This window comes from Pseudonaja textilis, chromosome 8 (assembly GCF_049901715.1).
Source record: "Pseudonaja textilis isolate UNSWEBS1 chromosome 8, rPseTex1.2, whole genome shotgun sequence".
In the NCBI taxonomy this organism is placed as follows: Eukaryota; Metazoa; Chordata; class Lepidosauria; order Squamata; family Elapidae; genus Pseudonaja; species Pseudonaja textilis.
The window spans coordinates 8,136,637-8,160,908 of record NC_141997.1 but is presented as its reverse complement, the minus strand read 5'-3'; the positions used below and the strand labels follow the sequence as shown (position 1 = coordinate 8,160,908).

The window sequence follows — 24,272 nt, the reverse complement described above, 5'->3', positions numbered from 1 at the left end:
CAGGTACTTCCAGTCTGCTGACTCTTCCAAGTCCACAACTCTCTTGGCTTTCCACTTCTAATCTCGGGTCATGGCAACCCCTGGTGGGTTCAGAGGGAACTCCGTCTCAGCAGCCTTCCACACTTTGTCCCATCATGACTTCTTTGGGTCAAGGGTCTGCTCTGTCTTCTCCGCCCACCCCTTGGATCAAGTCATGACAACTTGCACTCAGGAGTCCATCAGAGTTCCCACTGGAATCTCTTTTGAAAAGGCTGCTCCAGCCTTCACTGCTGTCTCCACTTTCCACTTCATGCTGGACATCATCCTTCTTTTCCGCTCACAGGACTTTCATAGGTGGTCAAGTAGGCCGTGCTTGAGTTTGAAACAAGAGTTGGTTTAATGTCAATGGTACAACTAGCGAATCCAAACGAAGTAGGCACTCTCAGGAGCTTTGCATTCCAAAAAGCATAACTTTATTGGATACACCATTTTGGTACTGAGGAATCAAAACCAGCTCTGGTTTTCCTGTGCAATGCTTGCATGATTAAATAATAAATTCCCCTTCTCACCCATGGATGTTCATATTGTCCAATTATGAATCATCTTTTTGTTTTGAGAACAGTTCACTTCTTTGTTGGACACCTACAGTGGTGACCTTGGTGGGTTCTTGGCTCTCACAGTCTTTCCTTGGAGTGTCTGCATTCCTTCTCACCTTTCCCTCCTCTCTGTTCTTTGGCAAGTTGAATAGCAATAAGACCTGAAAGTTTTAAAAGTGGTTCAATCTTGACACTTTCTTTCTTTCTATTCATCGTCTTCTTTCCTTTTCCCTTTCCCTCTCTGCCTCTTTCCTGTATCTCTCTGGTCAAATATGAAATTGGCTATTGTCCGTAGCTTTGATATCTCCAAACTAGACCAATTTGACACAATACTATGGAAGTGGTCCTGGGTGTCGTTAGCTGATTGGTCAATGAATGCCGAGGCCAGGATCCATTGGACTTTTCTGATTAGGACTCTGCCTAGCAATTCCCAGTTAGTTGCCCAGGAGTGAACGTCACACTTTCCTTTATCCACTCACTTTCCACACAGTCTTTCTCTTCTCTTAACAAAAAGTCCTCTGCTCTGGCCAACCCCCTTGCTTTCCAGAGCCTGTCGGTCATGGTCCTGTGGTACTAGCAAAGGATCTGGGTGTGGCTAGGAAAGGCAAAGGGAACAGGATCCAGTTGTGGCAGAGAAAGAGATTCCTTCACACATGCACCTTCATACAGACACACAAAACCTCTTTTGTCTCCTGGGCTTTTTTAAAAATGTGGCAGGAATCATCAGTTTGTTCAGGTAAACATTCCTTCAAGGATATCATTGATCTTAATTAAATAACAAAAAGATCCATTCCCCAAAGAGATTGGCACTTCTATCTGCAATACTAAATTCACGGGAATGCAATACTGCAGGATACCTGACTCAAGAACATTCCCTCTAGGAAATCCAGTTAAATGCACATTTGGAATTCCTAGAGGGTGGGCACACTTTCATGTGCTTTCAAAGAACAAAGGCAAGGTTCTCCTACATAAAGAGCTTGAGGGGGAGAGGGGATGGCCACTTCTGACTGTTGACTCAGTACATTGTGCTCTCAGAAATTTTATCTCTGATTCAAGCAACAGCCTATGTTCTTTATTCCCATTTCAAAAATGGACCTAGTACAGTGGTGGCTAACCTTTTTGGGTTCCTGTGCGAAAAATTGTGCACGTGCTCGTGTGCTCGCATGCTCACGTGCCAGTTACCCAGAAGGCAATGCCTGTGGCCTCCCCGCCCCCTGTGCATGCAAGCGCAATTCCCCCCGCCCCTCCCTTACCTGCATTGTGCCTCCCAGCTGCTTTTTGGCCTGTTTGAGGCCTTTTTTGGCCTGCCAGAGGGTTGAGGGAAGCCTCTGCAGCCGTTACTGGCCGAAAAATAGGCCCAATACATCACTTCCTGTATTTCCAGAAATACTGGAAGCGATGAAACAAGACTATTTTTCGAGCTGCAGAGGCTTCCCTCAAGCCTCTGGCAGGCTGAAAAAGACCTCAAAAGGGCTGGAAAGCAGCTGGAAAGCATGCACATGCGCAGTGAGTTAAGTTTGCCTGAGGCTTATGTGCCCACACAAATAGCTCTGTGTGCCACCTGTGGCACATGTGCCATAGGTTCGCCATCACAGACCTAGTAAGATTTCTTTTTAATGGGGAGGAAGGGAGGGGAGGAAAGCAGCCAGCCCTTCAATTTAAGATATCCTTGGCCTTTAACAATAAAAACAAAGAAATTAAAATACAACAAAGGAAGATATAAATATAAGTTCTTTAGAAATAATTAAATATGGGCACAAGCAGGAGGGCAGAGCTGGCATCATGACGATATGGCATGCGATCTCGGAGGTCTGAGATCGTTGCCGATATCTTTGCTCCTGGAAGGTCCAATCGGATCTAAACCGTCCCGAAGAGATGGTGAATGTAAAGAGCGCATTCTGTCGATCCCAGGGATATCGCAAAGTCCCTGGTAGATCCAGGAGAAGCTCTTTTTGCCAGCGGCAAAGAGGCAGCCATTAAAGCTGATGAAGTTGGGACAGCTCCGAAACGAAAGAGAACGGAAGGAGAAAGTGTGCCGGTTTGGTGAGAACTTTTTCTTTATTTTAAGATTTGAAAGGACACCCTAAGGAAAAGAAAGAATCTGTAAAAGTTTTGACAGAGGTTATTAAGTGGCGATTTTAAACAGGAATGTCAAAGTAATTTTTTTTTTCTCATTGCTGGATTTTCTACACATGATTTTATATTTTGAAACTAGACTGGCTTTTTTTTTCTTCTTTCACCTATTCCTTCTCTCCTTTTTGACTTTATAATATTTTAGGCTAGAGACTCCCTTTTAGTCATCTTTTTAAATATCTTTTCCCCTTTTTAATTAATTTTTATTATATTTTGTTTGGAAAAGGAGGGGGAAAGTGAAAGCAAAAGAAACTCTGTAACACTGCCAACTAGACGCTTGGAAATATTCTATTTCTTTTTCTTGACCAGACAAAGCTGAGAAAGAACTGAGACTTCTTTTCAAAGACATTGCTATTTGATAAGATAAAGGGAAGAGCATGGGAGAGTATTATTGCAGGTGCTCTTCTGGGTTTCTATCAACAGCTGGAGTCTGGTGTTGAAGCTTATAGAAAAAAAAGGTGATAAGACTCTGGAGAAGAGAGTTATAAATTTTAACAAAAACCTTGGATAATCAAACAAGGTGCAGTGTGCTCTTTTTTTTTTTTTTAAGCTGTGCTATTTCTTACTTTAACAAACCCCCTCCTTACTAGTTTACTTTTTGTAATAGCTATTTGGACTTTTGGACTTTTGGAACTTGTTTTTGTCTTTCTTTTTGTCTTTTGACGTTTGCATTTTATTTTAAAGGAAAAGCTTTAGCATTAATGATTTCCTTCCTTTTCTTTTTCTTTTAAACAAACTATATTGATTACAAAACCAAAATATAAAACAAACACAGCACACAGAAGAAGAAAGAAAAGAAATAGAAAAAAGAAAATGATTAAAAAAACTAACAATTCTACTATCAACAGTCTATGGTTCCTTGTTTGTTATCAATATTGGTGATACATTTACAAATACATCTTATTGCGAATATATAATTATGATTTACATTTTACGTTATTTACTAATATATTCTGACTGCAGTAAGAATATGCAGTATTATATATTTAACATTTTTAGGAATTTGTCTATTAAATATCCTCAATAGGAAGAATTCTGGTTTTAATTCAATTTGCTCCGCCATTATTTCCTCTAACCATTTTTTTTATTCTGTGCCAGAATCTTTGAGCTTCAGTGCAGGACCACCACATATGAAAAAATGTTCCCTGTTTCTTTTTACAATTCGGATTCATGTTAGGAGACATTTTCGCTATTCTCGAGGGTGAGAGATGCCATCTATAAAACATTTTATAGGCATTTTCTTTATATGCTGCTGATCTTATAATTTTATTATTCCTTGTCCAAACCTTTTCCCATTCTAATAATGTAATGCTACGTCCTATGTTTCTGCTCCAAGCTATCATGTTGCCTTTGACTACTTCCTCTTCTAATTCCATCTCTAGTAAATAATTATAAAATTTAGTTATTTTTTTTTTAATCTGGACCTAATAAATTTCATCTATTTGTTGTGCCTTGGTGTAAATTCCAAAATTTTTCTTGTCCTGCCTATATCTATTTTGAATTTGCAAGTAAGCCCACCAGTCTACCTGTAGCCCCTGTTCTTGGAGATCTTGCCATGATTTTAAAGTTCCTTGCGCATCAAGAAGGTCTTTGTATTTTATCATTTTATTAAGATCTAGATTGTTTGGATGTATCATCGCCTCCATTGTTGAGATCCAAATTGGGATTTTTAAATAATGGTTTTTTATTTTGTTCCAATTAGCCAATAAGGAATCTCTAATTATATGCCTGTGGAAATACTTCTGCTTAATTTTCCCAATGTCTCATAAAAATGTATGCCATCCCCTCTGTAAATCATGGCCTTCTAAAAATAAGATCCTTTTATTTGACAGATTTACCCACTCTTTCAACCAGAGTAAGGAGGCTGCGCTATAATATAATTCCCAATTTGGGAGTGCCATACCTCCCCTGCTCTTCATATCTTGCATTGCCTTTAGGTTTATCCTCATTTTTTTTCCCTTGCCAGATAAATTTGGTGATTATCTTGTTAAGTTCCATGAAGTAATTTTTATGTATTTTTATTGGTATTATTTGGAATAAGTAAATAAATTTGGGCAGAATATTCATTTTTATAGTGGCAATCCTCCCTAATAAGGAGATTTGAAATTTAACCCATATCTCTAAATCTTTTTTAACTTGCTGTAATAATTTATTATAATTATTTTCCATTAGAGTTTTGCATTGAGCCATCAACCAAATTTCTAGGTATTTAACTTTTTTTTACTATTTGTAATCCCATTATCCTTTCCAATTTTAGTTTTTGTTTTTCTGTTAAATTTTTAGTTATTAATTTCATTTTTTCCCAAAAGTTTTTAAGTCCTGCAACTTCCCCAAATTGATCTAACTCTTTCAGTAGTTCTTGACCTGTTTCAATTGGTTCCTCTATGAAAAATACCATATCATCCGCAAATGACTGGAGTTTATATTCTTCTTTTAAAATTTTTAGTCCTTTTATTCCTGGGTTCTGTCTAATTTGTGTAAGCAATGTTTCTAAAGATAATATGAAGAGCAGGGGGGATAATGGACATCCCTGCCTGACTCCTTTCTCTATTTTTATTGAACGTGTGTACTCTCCATTAATTATAATATTCGCCTTTTGTGAATCATAAATTGTAGTCAGGATGTTTTCAAACTTAGTGCCTAGAGTAGTCTCTTTTCTTTTTTCTCTCTCCCTCCCCCCTTTTTTTTCTATTTACCTTCCATATTGGTTTTCTATTTTTTATTTTTGTGGCTTTCTTTTTTTTCTTATGCATCCTTTTATACCTGAGACCTCTTAATTGGATTAAGGTGTTGAAGAACCTCAAGAACTTTTCTTTTCTCTTTTTTAGTTTTTTACTTTTTACTTTTCCGCTTTTTTCAGGATTTAACAATTTTTTCTTTTTTGTGTGTGTTTCTGGTCTTTTCTTCCATTTTTGAGTTTTTACTATCTAGCCAATCGATTGGATTAAGGTATACAAGAACCTGAAGAAATTTCTTTTTTAATATTATTATTGCCACTATTTGGTTTCTTTTTTTCTACTATTTTTATTTGGAATTGCAATTGGTTATTTCACAAGTGGATTAAGGTTTAGAAGAACCTGAAGATTCTGAATTGTCCAAAATGAGTAGGAAACTAACAGCCGCTGGTTCCTCAACTTCTACTTCTTCCTCTTCACCATCTGGAGGACAATGTTCAATACAGACAATGTTACAGCAAGAAAAAGAACAGGAAAAAGTGACCCTGCAGATGATTATGCAAGGAATTCAAAATATTCAAATAAGAACAGAGAACATTGAAAAGAGAAGAAAGAACATTGAACAAAGAACAGGGAAAATTGATGAAAAGGTGGAGAACATTCAACAAATGATGATGAAGAATGATGAGAGATTCCAAAAAAATTGAAGAAGATAAACAAAGATAAAAAGATTGGAGATATTGATAGCAGATTAACTGCGGTTGAACAAGATAAAAGTGGGATGCTGAGATGGGAGATGGACAGATCAGAATTTTATCTCAGATTCCAAAACATAGAGGAAGAAAAGGGACAAAACCTAGCTGAGATAATGTTAGAAATTTTGGCTGAAGCTTTGGAAATAACTAACGAGAAGATGATGGATGGAATAGATGAGGTTTATCGAGTCTTCACAAGATATACAATGAGAAATAGCTTACCAAGAAAAGTTCACATCAGATTTACAAAGAAAGCCATTAAAACGCAAATATTGCAAGTGGCGAGAGAGAAAACATTGAAATATAAAAACAAGGAGATTGTGGTCTTGAAACAAATACCCAGAAGAGTGAGAGAGATGAGAAGAGAATACCAATTTCTGACCAAAATGCTACTTAAAAAAGAGGTGAATTATAGATGGCTGATTCCAGAAGGTTTAATGTTCACATCGCAAGATCAGAGACATAGAATTGACTCAATTGAGAAAGCTGAATCATTTTACACAGATTTTTTTGGAGGGAAAGAGGAAGAGGCAGAAAAAGAAATCTCACTAATTGAATTCCAAGAGGACTGCCAAATGGTGACTGAAAAAGAAGAAGGTGCAGTAGGTGGAAAGGTGGGAGCCAAAGAACAATGTGAACCAAGATCTACGAGAGCTGTTAAACCTAACTACAAAATATAACCATGGAAGAGAAAAAACTGATTACAATTAATATAAATGGACTTAACTCAGCTGTTAAAAGAAGAAAAACTTTCCATAAATTAGAGAAATTAAAATTTGATATAATCTGCCTACAAGAAGTACATATCAAAAAGCAACATGAACAACTGTTGATACAGCCAAAATTAGGGAAAATATTTACTTCTTTGACACAATGCAAGAAAAGAGGAGTGGTTTTATACATTAAAGATATTATCCCAGCGAAATTAATCTATACTGATGATGATGGAAGAATACTAATGGTGGAAATAATGGACAATAATACGAAAACACTCCTGATTGCAATCTATGCTCCAAATGACAATCAAGAAGAATTCTATAAAAAATTACATATGAAAATAATTGAACTGGACTATGCTAATATAGTTATGATGGGAGGTTTTAATGGAATTGTAGATAATAAACTGGACTATACAGAACAGAAAACAACAAAGCAAAACAGAAAGACTCTCCCTAAATCTTTTTTTTAAATGGTAGATGAAATAAACTTAAAAAATACATGGAGAGAAAGAAATGCTAAAACTAAACAATACACCTTCTACTCAAATATACATTTATCATGGTCCAGAATAGATATGATATGAATGTCAACAGAATTGTTAGCTAATATTCAAGAAATAAATATTGAAACAAGTACTTGGGCAGATCATAATCCAATGACAATTAAAGAGAAAGGACAAAGAAGATCTAGATGGACGTTAAATAATACTATATTAAAGGAAAAAGACTTCACACAGTGGATGGAGAAAGAACTGGCTTTCTTCTTTAGAGAAAACAAAAAAGAAGACACATCAATTCAGAATGTATGGGATACAATGAAGGCATATGCCAGAGGCTTGATAATAGACTATACAAGGAAAAGAAATACCATGAAAAGACTAGCCTCTAAGGCATTAAAGGATGAGTATAAAGGACTTGAAAAAGAGTTACAGAAAAAAGGACATTAAGTTAAAAATGGATATAACCAAACATAAAATGGGTCTAATAGAAAAAAAGAACTAGCACAGAAAATTAGAGGTGCTAAACAGAACTACTTTGAAGATGCAAATAAACCAGGTAGATGGTTAGCATACAAATTGAGAAAGGAGAAAGAATCAAGGAAAATATTGCAATTAATAGATGACCAAGTCCAAGTTTGCTATGGTAGTAAAGAGAAGAAGGAAATCATACAAGACTATTTTGGGAAACTATACACACAAGAAAATATTGATGGGGAAAGAGTTAAACAGTACTTACAGAATGCTAATCTACCCCAGATATTTAAAGAGATTGAAACAATGTTAGAAAGCAATATAACAATGATGGAGTTAATTGAAGCATTCAAGAAGCAAAATAATGGAAAGGCACCAGGCCCAGATGGACTTCTGGCAGTATTTTACAAAACATTACAAGAATCGTTGAACCTTCCATTGCTAGAAGTTATGAATGAAGTTATGTTAAAGAAGAAGATACCTAAATCATGGCCAGAAGCTTATATTACACTTATTCCAAAAGAGGAGGCCGATCCATTACAAATCAAGAACTATAGACCTATTTCCTTACTAGACGCAGATTATAAAATTTTTGCTTCAATATTGGCAGAAAGACTTAAAAAATACTTAAACAATTTTATCCATCCTGATCAAAATGGATTTCTGCCAAAGAGACAAATTAAAGACAATATGAGAGTAATATTGGACACTTTGGAATACTCCGAGGCACATCCTGAAAAACAAATGGATTTGGTATTTTTAGATGCACAGAAGGCATTTGATAATGTGAATTGGCGATTCATGTTATTACTGCTGGAACAGATGGGCTTTGCTAAAAAATTTATTCAAGCAATAGAAGCTACATATCATAAGCAAATGGCAAAGGTAATGATAGAGGGAGAACTGACAGACTCTATCGATATAAGAAAAGGAAAAAGACAAGGGTGCCCACTATCAATTCTGTTGTTTGTGTTAACCTTGGAAGTGCTAAATAGAAATATTAGAGATGAAAAGGATATAAAAGGAATGAAAATTAAAAAGGAAGAATTTAAATTGCAAGCATTTGCAGATGATCTGGTTTTCATTTTAGAAGACCCACTAGAAAGAGCATCAAAATTGATAGAAAAGATACAGACATATGGAAAGGTGGCTGGCTTAAAAATAAATAAAGATAAGACAAAGATCTTGACAAAGAATATGCTATTAAGACAAAAGGAAGAACTAGCAGATCTATTGAAAATTCAGGTCACGAATAAGATCAAGTACTTGGGGATACATTTGACAGCAAGATGCAGTACACTAAAAGAGAATAATTATATCAAACTTAAGCAGCAGATAGCGCTAGATTTGGCAAAATGGGAAAATTTACAACTGTCATTAATAGGGAGAATATCAACAATCAAGATGAATATATTACCCAGAATTTTATATTTGTTCCAAACAATTCCAATTAGGCTTGGAAAAGATTACTTTGAAGATTTAAATAAAATTGTGTTGAAATATATATGGCAAGGTAAGAAACCGAGAATAAAGTTAAAATTTTTGCAAGATGACAGAATAAGAGGAGGATTTGGTTTGCCTAATTGGGAGTTGTACGACCAAACTACAAATTTGATGTGGGTTAAGGAATGGATAACATTAAGAAATACTAGATTGTTGACACTAGAGGGACATGATCTGTTGTTGGGGTGGCATGCTTTTCTATGGTATAAAGGAATGAAAACACAGGGGTACTTTAGAAGACATTATATACGGGGGTCTCTGTGGTTAAATTGGGAGAAGACTAAAAGACAATGTTATTTGAAAATTCCAGTCTGGCTATCGACTATTGAAGCATTTTCTTATCCTATAATATATAAAAAGGAACAAACAGTTAGATATGGTGAAATATTGAATGAACAGGGTGAACTTAAATCTATACAAAAATTAGAGGAACAAGGTATAAAGATGAATTGGTTTTCATATGCACAAATACATTCAAGATATGATAAAGATTCTAAAATGGAAGGTGTCTACGATAAACTGACTGATTTAGATAAGATTTTGACAGGTACTGATGAAAAGGTGATTAAAAAATTGTATGGATACTTATTAGAAATTAAATTAGAAGAAGAACAAGTTAAAGAAACAATGATTGCTTGGGGGAAGAATTTTGGATATGGGATTGATTTAGAGAAATGGCAAAAATTGTGGTCTCAAAATTATAAAATGACAATGTCAACAGCATATAAAGAAAATTTGTATAAGATGTTTTACAGGTGGCATTTTCCCCCAACAAGAATAGCAAGAATGTTCAAGAAGAAATCTGAAAAATGTTGGAAATGTCATCAGACACCTGGCTCATATTACCATATGTGGTGGACTTGTGCGGATGCTAAAAAATATTGGACTAAAATCCACACGTGGTTGGAAAAAATGAAAAAAAAAAGCATATAGATTTGAAACCAGAGATATTTTGATTGGGAATTTTACCTGAAATATATAGTAAAGAACTGAAATACCTAATTGTAAATGTATTAACAGCGGCTAGGATTGTATTTGCTAAAAACTGGAAAAATGAGAAAATACCATCACAGGAGGAAATCATTAAGAAAATATTGGAATGTGCTGAAATGAGTAGATTGATATTTGAAATCAGAGAACAAGATGATAAACAATTTTATAAAATTTGGGATCTATTCTATCAATGGTTAGACAATAAAACATGGTAATGAAATATGTAGATTCTTAGAAAATAATAAATATATAAAGATGTATTCTTTTCTTATTATATCTACAAAATGATTGTAGGATAGATTTGAGATGATAATATGAACTGTCATAAAACAAATTAAGTAAAATATGATTATTTTGTGAAACATGAATGAATAAAAGTATAGTCAAATGATTGATTAACAATGATATTAATGTATTTAATACTTGACTGGAAATATGAGAATATATACAATGTAATTGTAATTGAAGACTACGAAATGGAAGCACAAAACAATTTGTAAACCAACTGGCACACTGTATGTATATATGTGGAAGATGGCTTGATGTTTTTATGTTTTGTTTGTCTATGTTCATCTTAAAAACCAATTTTTTTAAAAAAGAAATAAAATATGAAAATCATTGTGGTCAAACATAATAAACATAAAAAGATTTCCAATCTAAGTACTGATTTCTGAAAAACTGAAAAGTATATCCTAGTTAGGAAAATATCATCTACTTTGTAAATTCCACTTTCTATTGCCAAGAAAAACATATATTTTCACAAGTTGTATGAACTAGAAATAATGTGGTAAATATATGTTCTTCTTAAAATCAAGCTACAGCTAGCTTTCCATCATGAGACAAACATCTCATCTACCCTAGCTTTAGGTTAGGAATTTGTCAGAGTATATTAATGAACTGGAATAGAGCATGATAGCAACGTCAGCCAATGAACAGACATAGCAACTAAGTCAGCCGATGAGGACTGTTTGGAAACTGAAACTAGAAATAGCCCGGGGTGGCTCTATATTAAGCTCTGCGGCTGTGAAGCTATGTTAAGCTCTGACTTTGTCTATTGAAAATGAAACTGCTACTCTCCTCTGCTGTATGTCTTGCTTGCCTGCTGAACTAAAGTGAAACTGATGTCTGTTTCTGAGCTCCTGAGTTGCTGTTCTGCTCTGAACCTGTAACATGTCTGTTACAGTTCTGTTTGAGTTTGCTCCATGTTGGAGAAATCTACAACTGGTATTGTAAAATTTACTTTATATGTTTATAAAGAAGTTAAATGAAGCCTCAGCCATCTGTGTTTACTTTTCTGGTGCCAAATTTATGCTGCAATACTCTGAACAGAATTAAACACTAGTTATCTCTTCATGTCAGAATCAGAATCGAGTTGGAAGGGACCTTCCAGCTTCTAGTCCAGCTCTCTGCTCAAGCAGGACATCCTATATCCCATTTCAAACAAATGATTGTCCAGTCTCTTCTTAAAAACCTCCAGTGATGAAACACCCACAACTTCTGAAGGCAAGCTGTTCCACTGGTTAATTTTCCTCATTGTTAGGAATTTCTCCTTAATTCCAGGTTGCCTCTCTTTGATTAGTTTCCTCCATCCATTGTGTCCTGCCCTGCCCTCTGGTGCTGTCAAAAATAAATTGCCCCCTTCCTTTTTGAAACAGCCTCTCAAATACTGGATTACTGCTATCATGTTCCCTCTAGTTCTTCTTTTCTTTAGACTAGCCAAACCCAAATCCTGCAACTGTTCTTCATATGTTTTAGTCCCCAGGCCTTTAATCATTTTAGTTGTTCTTCTTTGCACTTTTTCCAAAGTCTCAATATCTTTTTTGTAATGTGGTGGCCAAAATTGGATTCGGTATTCCACATGTGGTCTTACTAAGGCTTTATAAAGCGGTATTGTATTAGGATTGTATTAGCTTTTTTGGCAGCTGTTTTTCTTGTTTTTCTTTTTCAGTGGTATTGTGTTTTATGATATTTTTCAGTGTTTCCCATGCTTCTTGAGTTGTTTTCCCCTTTAGGATTTTTATCCATGAAATTTTACTTAGGCTATCTCTGAGTTTGTTAAAATTAGCTCTTTTAAAGGTTAAGACACTGGTTGGATTATATTCTATTGCTTGTGTTTGCAATATATTGAATTCCAGTATGATGTGATCACTCTCGCCCAAAGTTCTGGCAACTTCCACTCCCTCTATCACTTTTTTTCTATTAGTAAGAATTAGGTCCAGTAAAGCTTTTCCTCTAGTTCCCTCCTCTGCCTTCTGGATGACAAAGTTGTCAGCTGCTGGTAAGGAATTTGTTCAATCTCCCACTGGCTGCAGAGTTTGTCTCCCAGTTGATAGCAGGGTAAGTCTCCCATTACTACTGTGGTATGTTTCCTACATACATTTGTTAATTGATTAGCAAAGAGTTCAACTATTTCTTCTGCTTGGTTGGGTGGCCTGTAGTATACGCCTATAGCAATGTCATTATGCCTATAGTCATTTTTGCCTATAACATTTCCTAGTGCCCCACTCTCTGTCTGCAGATTTGATAGAGGCTTATTGCAGTTCCCATTTTGGAGAACTACAATGCTTTGAGGGTGCTTAGACAGTACCATGCAAATGCTTTGTGGGATATGATGGCAGGGCATTTATCAGCAGCTTCTCTTTTTATTTAATTGGAGTTAATTCATTTGGCAATGGCTGGCACGAACAGTTACCATGCACTTTTAGATCACCCTTTTATAAATGAAGATGTTATATTGTATGCTACCTTTAGTTCATTCTTCAACAGGTGATTAACTCCTGTGTGCTAATATATCATACAGTGGCTACTAAAATCCGATGCTGGGAAAAACAGTGTTTCTTAGGAGGTCAATGTTTACTTATCGTTATATTCATAAAACTAGTGCTCTAAAAAAAGAGAACACATGGACATTTAAGAAAAACCTCTAACATAATGTTTCTGCAATCATATATTTTGTAATAAATTATCTAATGTTTTCCAGATGTACATAATTTGCGGGTTAAGTTCTGTATTTCTTTGCTTTGGACAGGAATATCCCTGTTGCCTTCTTTTAACTTTTCCTAGAGACGAATTTAAAAGAAAGGACAGAAAAGACAAACATGCTGGTTCTTCTAGGACAATTAAACTAAGTCTCCTTCTAGTCTAATAGACATAATCTTAAATCTTGGTGCTTTCACAAATTGTTTTTAATTAATAAAAAGGTTCCCTGCTTGTATGAGTAAATTACAGATAGAATCATAAATATTAAGAAAATCCTGGAAGAGGAAGGAAATTGGGGTCACATGAACGATACAAGGGTGAGTTAAGATATGTGGAGGCCTGATTCTAGACATTTTGGTAACCTTTTCAGCCTATTTACACTACAAAATTTTATTAAACCCTTGACTGGGCACACTATATAGGATACTTATTGCTTTTGTATTGTGTTTTTCAGAAATCTTTTCAATTTTGATATCCTCTAAAAATTGGTGTCCCTAGGCCTGTACCTACTTGGCCTTAACCAAGAGCCCTGAGTTCATGGATGGTAATGCTCTATACCAGGTGTGTCAAACTCAAGGCCCACGGGGTTCTTAAATCTGGCCCCATGGGGCGGGCCTGGAAATATCAAAGGACTGGCCCACGATGCCTCTAGTGGCTAAAACGGGCTGCATGCTGCCCCATGCTTCATTTTCACCCTCCATGTCCTCCTGCTGCACTCTAAGGGCTGAAAAACGGCCTGAAAATGGCTCAAAAAATGGCCCTAAAAAACAGTCCCGAAAAATGGTCTGAAAAATGACTCTGAAAATGGCTCGAAAACAGCCCCCAAAATGGCCTAGAAACATCCTGAAAACACCCCCCAAACAGCCTGAAAACATCCTGCAAAATGGCCCACAAAAGGGCCTGAAAAACACCCCAAGAATGGCCCAGGAAATGGGCCATGTGGCCTGTTTTCAGACAGCAGAGTGCTGCAGGAGGCATCCATCCTGCCCCCCCGCATGCCCCTGCAGAAGAGAACTACAATGCTGATCTAGCCCTCAAAGAAATCCAGTTTGACACCCCTGCTCTATACCTATACCTATCACGATAGAAATGGAAATAAATACAGCAGATTCTGGTACAGATGAATGATATGTTGGAGCAACAGAAAACAGTGAATGGAAAGTTCAAAAAGTAGGATGATCATATATATTATGGATTTTGCAGAAAAGCATAAGGTGAAGCCTTGTTTTTATTCCAAAACTAACCAGGAACCTTAAAGGACCTTAAAGCAAAAGTTGCCCCAAAGTTCTGGGGAAAAATAGACTCAATACTTACCATTTTTACTACAACTTAACCCAGTTTAGCTTGTGACTAAGCTCAACTTTCAAAACTGCATGCTACATATGCTACTATTCTATGTGACTACAATTGAGTATATGTGACTGCAACTATATCAAAATTCCTGCTCTCACACAACTTTCTCATTTATGAACATAACCAGAGTTAATATGAAATTCATTTCCCTACAAACTTGTCTAAAAACACTGGGCTGAAGAAATTCTACCCCAAACTGACTTTATCACAAGAAGTGACCAATCCCAATTTGTGAAGAATAGTATCTTTAGTTAGGTTACTAATTATCAAAAACCATCACAACAAGACAGGACAGAAGTCCAAAATGAAGCATTTGCTTGAACTAAGAAAAACCAAGCATTCATTGGTTCAGAAGCAATTACTTCTTTTATCTCCCACATATATTTCTCCCTGGAGAATTACAGTATATACAAAGTTATGAATTTAAATAATTTCTTGTATATTGTACTTATTGTAATCTGCAGGGTATGAAAATTATGGCAAATAAGATGAAGTCAATAAAACTTTTTAAAATACATTATGGAAACACACATTATTAAATTCACTACAAATCCACATTATTTTCACTACATTCTCAACCAATCTATACAAAAGGAAAGAAACAGAAATGTTCATATAACAAAGAATTAACTTCAAATTCAGCATTTTTTTGAGATTTCCAGAATAACAGCTATATTTGATTACAATAAGAACCAATACCCTATCATTTTCTTAGGATCATCAGATTTAATATAACATGCCTATGGAATCCCTAATATAAATGGTAGGAAAGAGGGGAATGTCTGCTTCTAGTAATGGCCACTATTTTGTGAAAGGGCAAACCTGTGGAATCCATTAAAAATATTCTTGACAGACTGAAGGAGAATATAGCCCTTGAAAATGTTAGATCTATTTGAAAATGTTAGATTCATTTGAAAATGTTAGATTCATTTGAAAATGTTAGGTCCATTTTTATGTACTTATTTTTTGTGACACAAGTAACATTTTACTTGGTTTTCAGATTTTATCTTTTCTATGTACATTGAAGAAAAAAGCAGTTGTGCCTTTCAATGACTTGCTGAACAACCTAGATGCGATCCATTGTGCTGTAGCCATTTCTGAACCCTGCCTGCTCCTTTGACTGTGCATCATTTAATGTTCTCAATATTCTTTTTACTATTATCTTGGTGAAAACTTTGTGGATGACTCAGAGGTGGTATTGAGCAGGTTCTGACCAGTTCTGGAGAACCGGTAGCGGAAATTTTGAGTAGTTTGGATAACCGGCAAATACCACCTCTGACTGGTCCCACCCCCATCTATTCTCTGCTTCCCAAGTCCCATCTGATTGTCTGGGTCTTCTTTTGTTGCTCTGCACAGGAGAACAGAGCTGGAAAGTAGGTTAGTGTGCTGGGGAAGGAATGGAGATTTTACAGTATCCTTCCCATGCCATGCCACTAAGCCATGCCCACCAAGCCACACCACACCCACCAAGCCACGCCCACAGAATCAGTAGTAAAAACTTTTGAATTCCACCACTGGGATGACCAAAAATAGATTTATTGGACGATAAGTCTTTAAATCATTTTGGGCCCCTTTCTTGTATATAAGCATTCTTCCATGCATTGTGTATTTTTTCTTCTCTGCGGCATCTTGAATATAGTTTTTCTAGTATCTTGGGTAAACTATGACTGCTAGCTTTCAGCATTTCAATCATAACATAGCTGTTTCCTGAAGGTTTGCCATTTTCCATTGATTTTATGGCTCTTGAGACTTCACTAAAATATCTGGCATTTCTTTTTTTGTGGGTATTGTTATTTTTGAGTGTTCTTGATCATGTATAGCTCTGAACTGAATTTTCCAATTATTTTTAACATTTCCTGTCTTGTTCTACACACAGAGCTATCATCAAATTTAATGGAAAAGCCTTCTTTCTTTTTATTTACAAGCTTGCATTTGCTCTGTCAATCCCTTTGTTTTGTTCAATCGCCTTTTTCACAAGCTTCATGTTAAACTTACTCATTTCTTCTTGGATATATTTTTCTATGGTCTTGCAAAGTTTAATGTAATCCAATTTATTACAAAATTTCTGACATTCTTTTTTGTCCATCTTTTTTTATTAAATCAATAATTTCATCAGAAATTTTTGACTGTACATGTTGTGTCTATAGAACTGGCTGGAGTTCCCAACCAGGTCCGCAGTTCGAGCGGGAGCGCCGACCGCTCCCATTGGCTGATGCCGTTTGACAGCCGGCTATAAAAGGAGCTGTCAAACGGCATCAGCTGTTGCCGCCAGCTGATCTGCCGAGTTAGCCTGGCAGACGTGGCAACCCTTTATTCACCTGAATAAAGCCTCATTTAAACGAACGCTCTGGCTCAGCCTCGTATCTCCGCCGCTCCATAACAGTACAAAGTGTTTTTTCAGTGGTGCTATAAATGTAGCAAATTCAAGGATGTTTTTGACTATTTGTTTATTTTGTTCTGTAATGTTAATCTCTTCCAATCTTGCAATAGAACAAAGCAATTTGATAGATTAATCTCAAAAGTGCTGTTCTCTAACAGTTTATCACTTTTTCTTTTTGCTTTTTGTGATGTTTTTATCATTTTCATACACTCTTTTTGACAGTCTATCTTCACTTTAGCTCGTACCATTCTATGGTCACTTTCTTTTTTAAAAAAAACAAATTTTATTAATTTTCAAAGAGAGTACACAAACAAAACATAAGACATAAGAACATAAAACATCTTTTCTAACAACTACTTAACAAAACAAATAAGACATCTCATTTAAGTACAATATAGTTCTAAATTATCACGTTTCCACACACAATTTAATATGCATCTTATATATTCAACTTCATATCTTATTACTGTTTTCCACCTTCTTACTGTTTCTTCCTTTATTTCTGTTCAATTTTATTCATTAGACTTATACTTTCATATATTTCATATTACTATATTTCATATTGTTACTATTTCATATGTTCTTATCCAACATCATTACTCCTCAATAGACAAAGGTAAACTAACAAAACACATAACATAAAAATATAAAACTTCTTTTTAGAAAGCGGCTTAACCCCGGGTTATAACTTTTTGTACAGACGTAAATCAAATTCATGCTCAACTTATATACTATTTCATATCTTATTTAAAATTCTACATTTTGCATATATCTTCTCCCCTCTTTTCACTCTCTTAATTCTATTTTATTTATTTAATCTCAATTTAAATCATTACTCTTGTATCTTTTGTCTGTTCTTTTTCAATTATCCATTTATCTTTCTCTTAAACACAAACTTTTTCCTGTAATGACTGGTTGAAGTATGACACCTTTCTATTTTCCCCCCAAATTCAACACTTAAAATTAGACATAGTTTCTATTCTGATTCTGCTTAGTACATTCTACATAACATTTTAAAATATAAAACATAATAATCTTATAGTATATTAAAAATAGTGTTCCATAACAAATTAGTTAATTAAACATTAATTATACAATCCCTACAGTATTCTATTAACACATATTTCAAGTACAAATACTAAAATATAGTCTTGTGTACCTTTGCAGAATCTCTATTTAAATTATATTTTACCCTTTATCTCTGAAAAAAAATTGTTTATTAACATCTTGTTTTAAGTCTTTATACCTTCCCTTCACTTTGTCCCTTCCTTCCTTATCAAATCTAACCTTTTTACCCCCCCCTCTCAATCTCCAACTTTTTAATCTCCCCTCTCTGTTGTATTCCTCTTTTCTGTTGCTTTCTATCATTATATCGATTTTTCACCTTACTTTTCCCTTTCTTGATTGTTTTTTTAGAACTTAAATTCTTGATTTTCTTCTCCTTTTTACCCTTTTTTAAAATCATATGTCCATTAAAGATGGCTTCTTCTTCATCATCCCAGCCTTTTTCTTGTTGCATTTCCTGGTAAGCAGAAATCGCCATTTCTAAAAAGCAAAAGATAGATCCAAAAGAGCCCTCTTCCTCTTCTCTTAGTCTTTCAAATTGCATTTTCAGTTCTTCAAAAGATACCATTGTAAAAAAAAAAGGATTTTTTTTTAAACAATCCAAATGTTTTCTTAGTCTTTCAAAAGATAGTTAAGGTCCCAAAGTCATCAAGCAATCAAAGTCAGCACAGTCAGCACAGTCTGTTTCACTTTCTTACTTTCTCTTCCTGGGGCAGAATTCAATTACACAATTCCAAGGCATTTTTTGGAAGTTTTATTGTGATTTAATCTCTAATCTTATAAAACTCCAAGCAGTCTCCTTCAACAAACGTTAGTATAAATCATTTACCTCTCTTCCTTCCCACTTAAAGCAAAAAGATTTAAATTTTAAAATATCAGTGTTTAGAAATGTAATGTCCCCTTGGCTTCAATTTTGAAAGTTAGTACCTTCTACTGCCAAAGCGGATATTTCCGATTTCCATCTGCTGTCTCCGTGGGAAGGAAAGTGAGGAGAGAAAAAACTTTCCCTTTACTTTCCACCGCAGCTTAACGATCCTCTGGGAAACAATATATCACTTAAAAAGCCAAAGTTCCAGAGTATTCAGATGTTAATTGTTGTCCCGGTTCAGCCAAAAGCTTTCTCTGTCTTCACTTCCTCCAGCACATAACTTGTCCGGTTGAGAGGTTCTTTGTGACGGCCATTACTGACCATCGCTTCACCACCTTTGGAAAAGGGAGTTAAGCCGGCTGGGAAGGGGCGGTGCGATATCTCCCGACCCCTGCCCAGATCCCCCCTCTCTTCAGCTATCCCTACAGGATAACTATAGCCTCCTAATCCAATTGGATCGAAGGCACTCCAGCAGCGAGCACAGCAGGAATCGCGCACAAACACGAATTCCTGCTGCCTCCGAAGCCTGTCAAACCGGAAGGCTCTATGGTCACTTTCAATGTTAAAATGATTGATGAAAATACAATTGCAGAATATGATTTTATCACTTGATATGATGGAGTCAATGTTGCTTGTGTACCCAGATGGACATTTCCATGTCCACTTTCTGCTAGCTTTTTCTTGTAAAATGAGTTCATGATATATAAAGTTCCTGTCCTTCAGCAAAATCTACTAGTCTGTCGCCTCTATTATCTCATTCACCACTTTCTTACAGGCCAGTTGCTTTTTCTCCAGGTATTGTTCTTCCTATTCTTGCATTAAAGTCACCCATTAGTATTTTGTATCAGCATTTTTCTGTCTTAAAGGCCACATTGTTGTAAAACTCTTCAACCTCATCATCACTATAGCTTATTGTTGGCACATAAGCTTGGATGGTTTGAAGCTTGCATTGTTTGTTCAATTGAATGGATGCATTGGGCTGTTGATATACTTTCAAATTTTACTACAGTCTCAGTTTTTGGTTGATGAGAAAACCAACTCCTCCACATTGTCCATCTTAGGTACTCTAGTGTAGAGTAAATGTCCAGCTGTATCAAATTCAATTAAATTTTTGCCTTTTCATCATGTTTCACAAAGTCCAATGATATGTCAATGCATATTGTTGAATTCAATCACAGTTCATCTAGTGGAGCATCTGTTTTCATTGTTCTAATGTTGACCATTCCTATGTCCAAAGTTCAAAGGCAGCCTGATTTAACTCTCTGCCTTCATAAATCTCTATTATATCTTAAATGCAATATTTTAAATATAAACTGCTTGTAAGTGCTATATATTACTGTGATTTTTATAAAATACTTAAAAATATCTATACTATGTAATTTTTTTAAAAGATCTTTTTATGCTCAAATCTTAAGCTTCAAATTGATAAAAAGTCATTGCTTACTTTTTTGTATACTGCCACAATGAAACCTGATTCTTAATGTTTTACATCAATATTCATACAAAAGAGACACTAAATAAACATAAAATGTGATTATGAAAATATCACAAAAATAATACATCAGCAGCAATTCTAACCAAAACAACAAGTATCATTTCATTTTTTTCAAACAATTCAATTTTCAGAAGGTTGCAGAAAGCTAACACTATGAGGATAAATCTGATTTACAAAGTTTTCTTGTTTGGCTGCTAATATTGCAAACCTATATCTCAACAAGATGATGTAAGTTGGTCACATAAAACAATTAACAGTTTTCACTTTGTACTCACTCTTACAAAGTTGTCAGGGAACAAACCTCTTCTGCCTTTGAGCTGTCCTTCCCACCAACCTCCATCTTCTTTTCTGATGTTGGTGATGATGTCACCTACAGTGATTGTCAGCTCATCATCATGTTGAGCTTTGTAGTCAAACTCCACTATCGCCTCCACTAAAAGGGAAAGCATAATGATACAGTACAAAATTAGGGCGGGGGGAAATCCAGAAAGATTCCTGTAATTTTAGAGGATTAAAGATGGGGATCAAGATGGGGATCCTCAGCCTCTACTCTCAGAATATAAGCACTAAGGTTGGTTTATGCCACAGTTGAATACTGTGTCCTGTTTGGCTTAATAGTTGCCACACTAGCAAGATTGATGTTAGACTAAATAATACAATGAGGATCATAAGCAGTTGCATAAAATAATACCCCTACTAGTTAGCTCCCCATCTTGAGCCACATTGCACCACCAGCTCTATGAAGGCAGGAAGCTTTAGTGAAGGATTACAACAAAATCATGAGAAACCCACTACTTCCTGTGAACACTGATCTTCCTCATCTATCATTTGGTAGGCTTAAATCCAGGAAGCCATCTCTGGCACTCACTCAACAGTTGTCTAACAACTTTTGACATCAACACACAGTGGAAAGCCAAATGGACTGTTAAACACCCAGATACAAGCAGTTACATAGATAAGTGGTTGCCAACCAGCGGGCTGAGAATCACTGGTAGCCCACAAGAAAATTTTGGTGGTCCACAGAGAAATGTCCCCCACAAAGCAATTATTCCAGGCTGCGCAGGTACACAAGAGAGAGACAATTAGCAGTTTGCAGATAGCTTGGCCGCCTGTTAGCAGAGAAAAGCAGCTGGAGTCACTCTAGTCTCTCAAGAGCCAGGCCAAAGTTTCTTGTGCCACTTCTGTGAATGCTCCTCGAGAGAGAGACGATTTTGCAGATAGCTTGGCCCAACTCCTGTCCCTGGAAGTCAAAGCACTGAAGCGCGAGTGGTGTGGGAAACTCAGCCGGGCTCCTCGAGAGAAGGTGAATGCTGATGCCGCACAAATGCAAGTAGCGCAGCACTCCTGCACCTTCCAGCCATCTCCATAGTTACTTTGGCCCACCTGTACCACTGCCTCCTCTTGCCGCAACAGCACCATTACCTTGTCCTGGCTGATGAAGGCTGCACTGCTTTTTGCACGTTGCACCATCCGCAAATTTGCACATTACACGTGCCACCCCCTATGGCAGAGATTTCCAACCCCACCACAGGCTGGTCCCATATTCCAGAGCTGCAGTAGTCACAAGATTGGCCCTTTGGTAATCCCGGAGTGGCTCATCCATGGCAGGCCAGTGCACAGGCCAATCGTGTGACTACTGCAGCTCTGGAACATGGGACCAAGTTTCCCACCAACATCAGCAAGCCACCATCAGTCAAAATTCATATTAGTGGTCCACAGGATTTCAAATTATGAGTTTGGTGGTCCCTGAGGTCCAAAAGGTTGATGACCCCTGACATTGATGACCCTAAACAAAAGGTGTTAGGTTTTGACCTTCCTCGCTAGCATTGGTCAACTCTGAACAGGACCTGTACCCAACATGGTGTCTGCCAGGATTCATTGTTTAAGTGGGGTCTTGTCTCTACCCTTCAGTGTGACTGTGGTGCTCCTTGATAAAATATCCATCCCATTGTGTCTGAATGTCCATCAAGAGCTTACAATGGCCCAATGTCTGATTTTTTTTCAACATAGACCACCCTGTCCTTGAATGGCTGGGTGGACTGGACATTTGAGTCACTTATAAGCCCATGTATTTGCCATACGCTAAATAAATAAAGAGGATTAAAATATATGAATGAATATCCATAACCCAATCAGCAACATTTAACAAACTACAAAGCTGTCCAAAAGAAAAAAAAGTCAAAGTAAAATAAAACTGTTTCTAGTAAAAGGGACTGGTGGGGAGAAAGTTGCATCAGGCAACCTACCTAAAGTTAGTTTTCTCTCCATTCCCTTCAAAAGACACTAGGGTGCTTAATTAAACTATAACATTTATAAAATAGTTGTGAAAACTATTCTATGCAAAATAGTTCAGACCTTCCAACCTCACAAGATCTTTTTTTCCCGTGAGAAGTTGGAAGGTTTGAACTATTTTTTTTTTTTTACCATAGTCCCACAAACTACTTTTGTTGCCCTGCATGTGGCGGAGAACAGGAGAATTGGAAAGCAGGTTAGTGAAGGAATGTGGCTGCCCTGGGGGGATTGGGTGGTGGTGGTGAAGGTTTGGCATGGCTGGTCTGGCTGAAGGGTCCTCAGGTAAGCCAGTATGGGGCAGATGGGATAGCTCCGCACCCCCTGCCTTGCTTCGTCCTACACCCCCACACTGCCTTGCTTCGTTCTTCATTACTTCTTCTCCTTGCCCACCATGGAACCGGAGGCTGAGCAACATTCTGCTGCGACAGCCACAAAGTGAGGCAGTGGGGGGAGTGGAGGATGAAGCAAGGCAGGGGTATGGAGCTGCCCCCCATGCCTTGCAGTGGCTTACCTGAGCAACCTGCAGCCATCAACATCCTGACAACTGCCTCATCTTGTGGCGGCTCCAGCTGCTCTATCCTGGACCCCATGTGCGTCACTCAGCCTCCTGCTCCATTGCGGTGACAAGTAAGGAGAAGTGGGCCAGCAGCCACGCAGGGTTCTGGATGGGGATTTTGGAGCTGCCACCATGAGGCCAGGCAGTTGTCAGGACCTTGATGGCCTGGCTATGGGGCCCTCATGTAACTGGTGCATGGGACAGCTCTGCACCCTCTGCTTTGCTTCCATCTTCCACCCCCGACCTTGTTTCATCTTTTGCCCCCACCACCTCGCTCTGTGACTGCCACACTGGTGCATTGCTCATCTTCCTGCTCCGCTACGGCAGTGAGCAAGGAGAAGAAGTGGTGAAGAACGAAGATGAACAAAGCCAGGTGATGGTGGGATGGAGGACGGATCAGCTGCAGGCCACTGTGGAGAGCATGGCTGGTGCCACTGCCTTGAGGTGGAGTGAGAGAGCAAGAGAACAATCTGATCAAACCTCTGTGTGTGTTTGTGGGTGTGGGTGTGAGAGAGAGAGAGAGAAAGAGAGAGAGAGAGAAAGCAAGAGCAATCCGATCCAACCTGTCTCTGTGTGTGTGTTTGTGTTTGTGTTTGTGTGTGTGTGTGTGTGTGTGTGTGTGTTTGTGTGAGGGGAGAGGGAGAACACCTCCACCAGTCCTGGTATAACTCTCCAAGGTTGGATCAGATCTCTCTCTCTCTCTCTCTCTCTCTCTCTCTCTCTCTCTCTCTCTCTCTCTCACACACACACACACACACATTGGATTGAATCATTCTCTTGCACTCTCTCTCTCTCTCTCTCTCTCTCTCTGGTGGCAGCGGAAGAGGCAGTGGCAGCACTTCAGTGCCTGGCTAGCAGAGTGCTTCTCACTTGACCGCTTTTCTTCTTACTTCTCCCCACTCCTCCTTCAGACAAAAGCTGAGCTTTTCATCCATCCACAGCAGCCCGGAATTTACTTTG

The 24,272-nt window shown here is 37.1% G+C and overlaps 1 protein-coding gene across 4 annotated transcripts in view; it reads right to left on the bottom strand.

Moving 5' to 3' along the window:
• SH3KBP1 (SH3 domain containing kinase binding protein 1) overlaps positions 1–24,272 on the bottom strand; it is a 160,742-nt gene that overhangs the window by 113,319 nt on the left and 23,151 nt on the right. For 2 of the 4 annotated variants that reach the window (XM_026714219.2, XM_026714217.2), the window contains exon 2: positions 20,740–20,897. In XM_026714219.2, the coding sequence (XP_026570004.1) occupies positions 20,740–20,897 (158 nt within the window). The remainder of the gene's footprint in view (positions 1–20,739; positions 20,898–24,272) is intronic. The other 2 variants (XM_087938245.1, XM_026714220.2) reach the window with 1 other exon arrangement.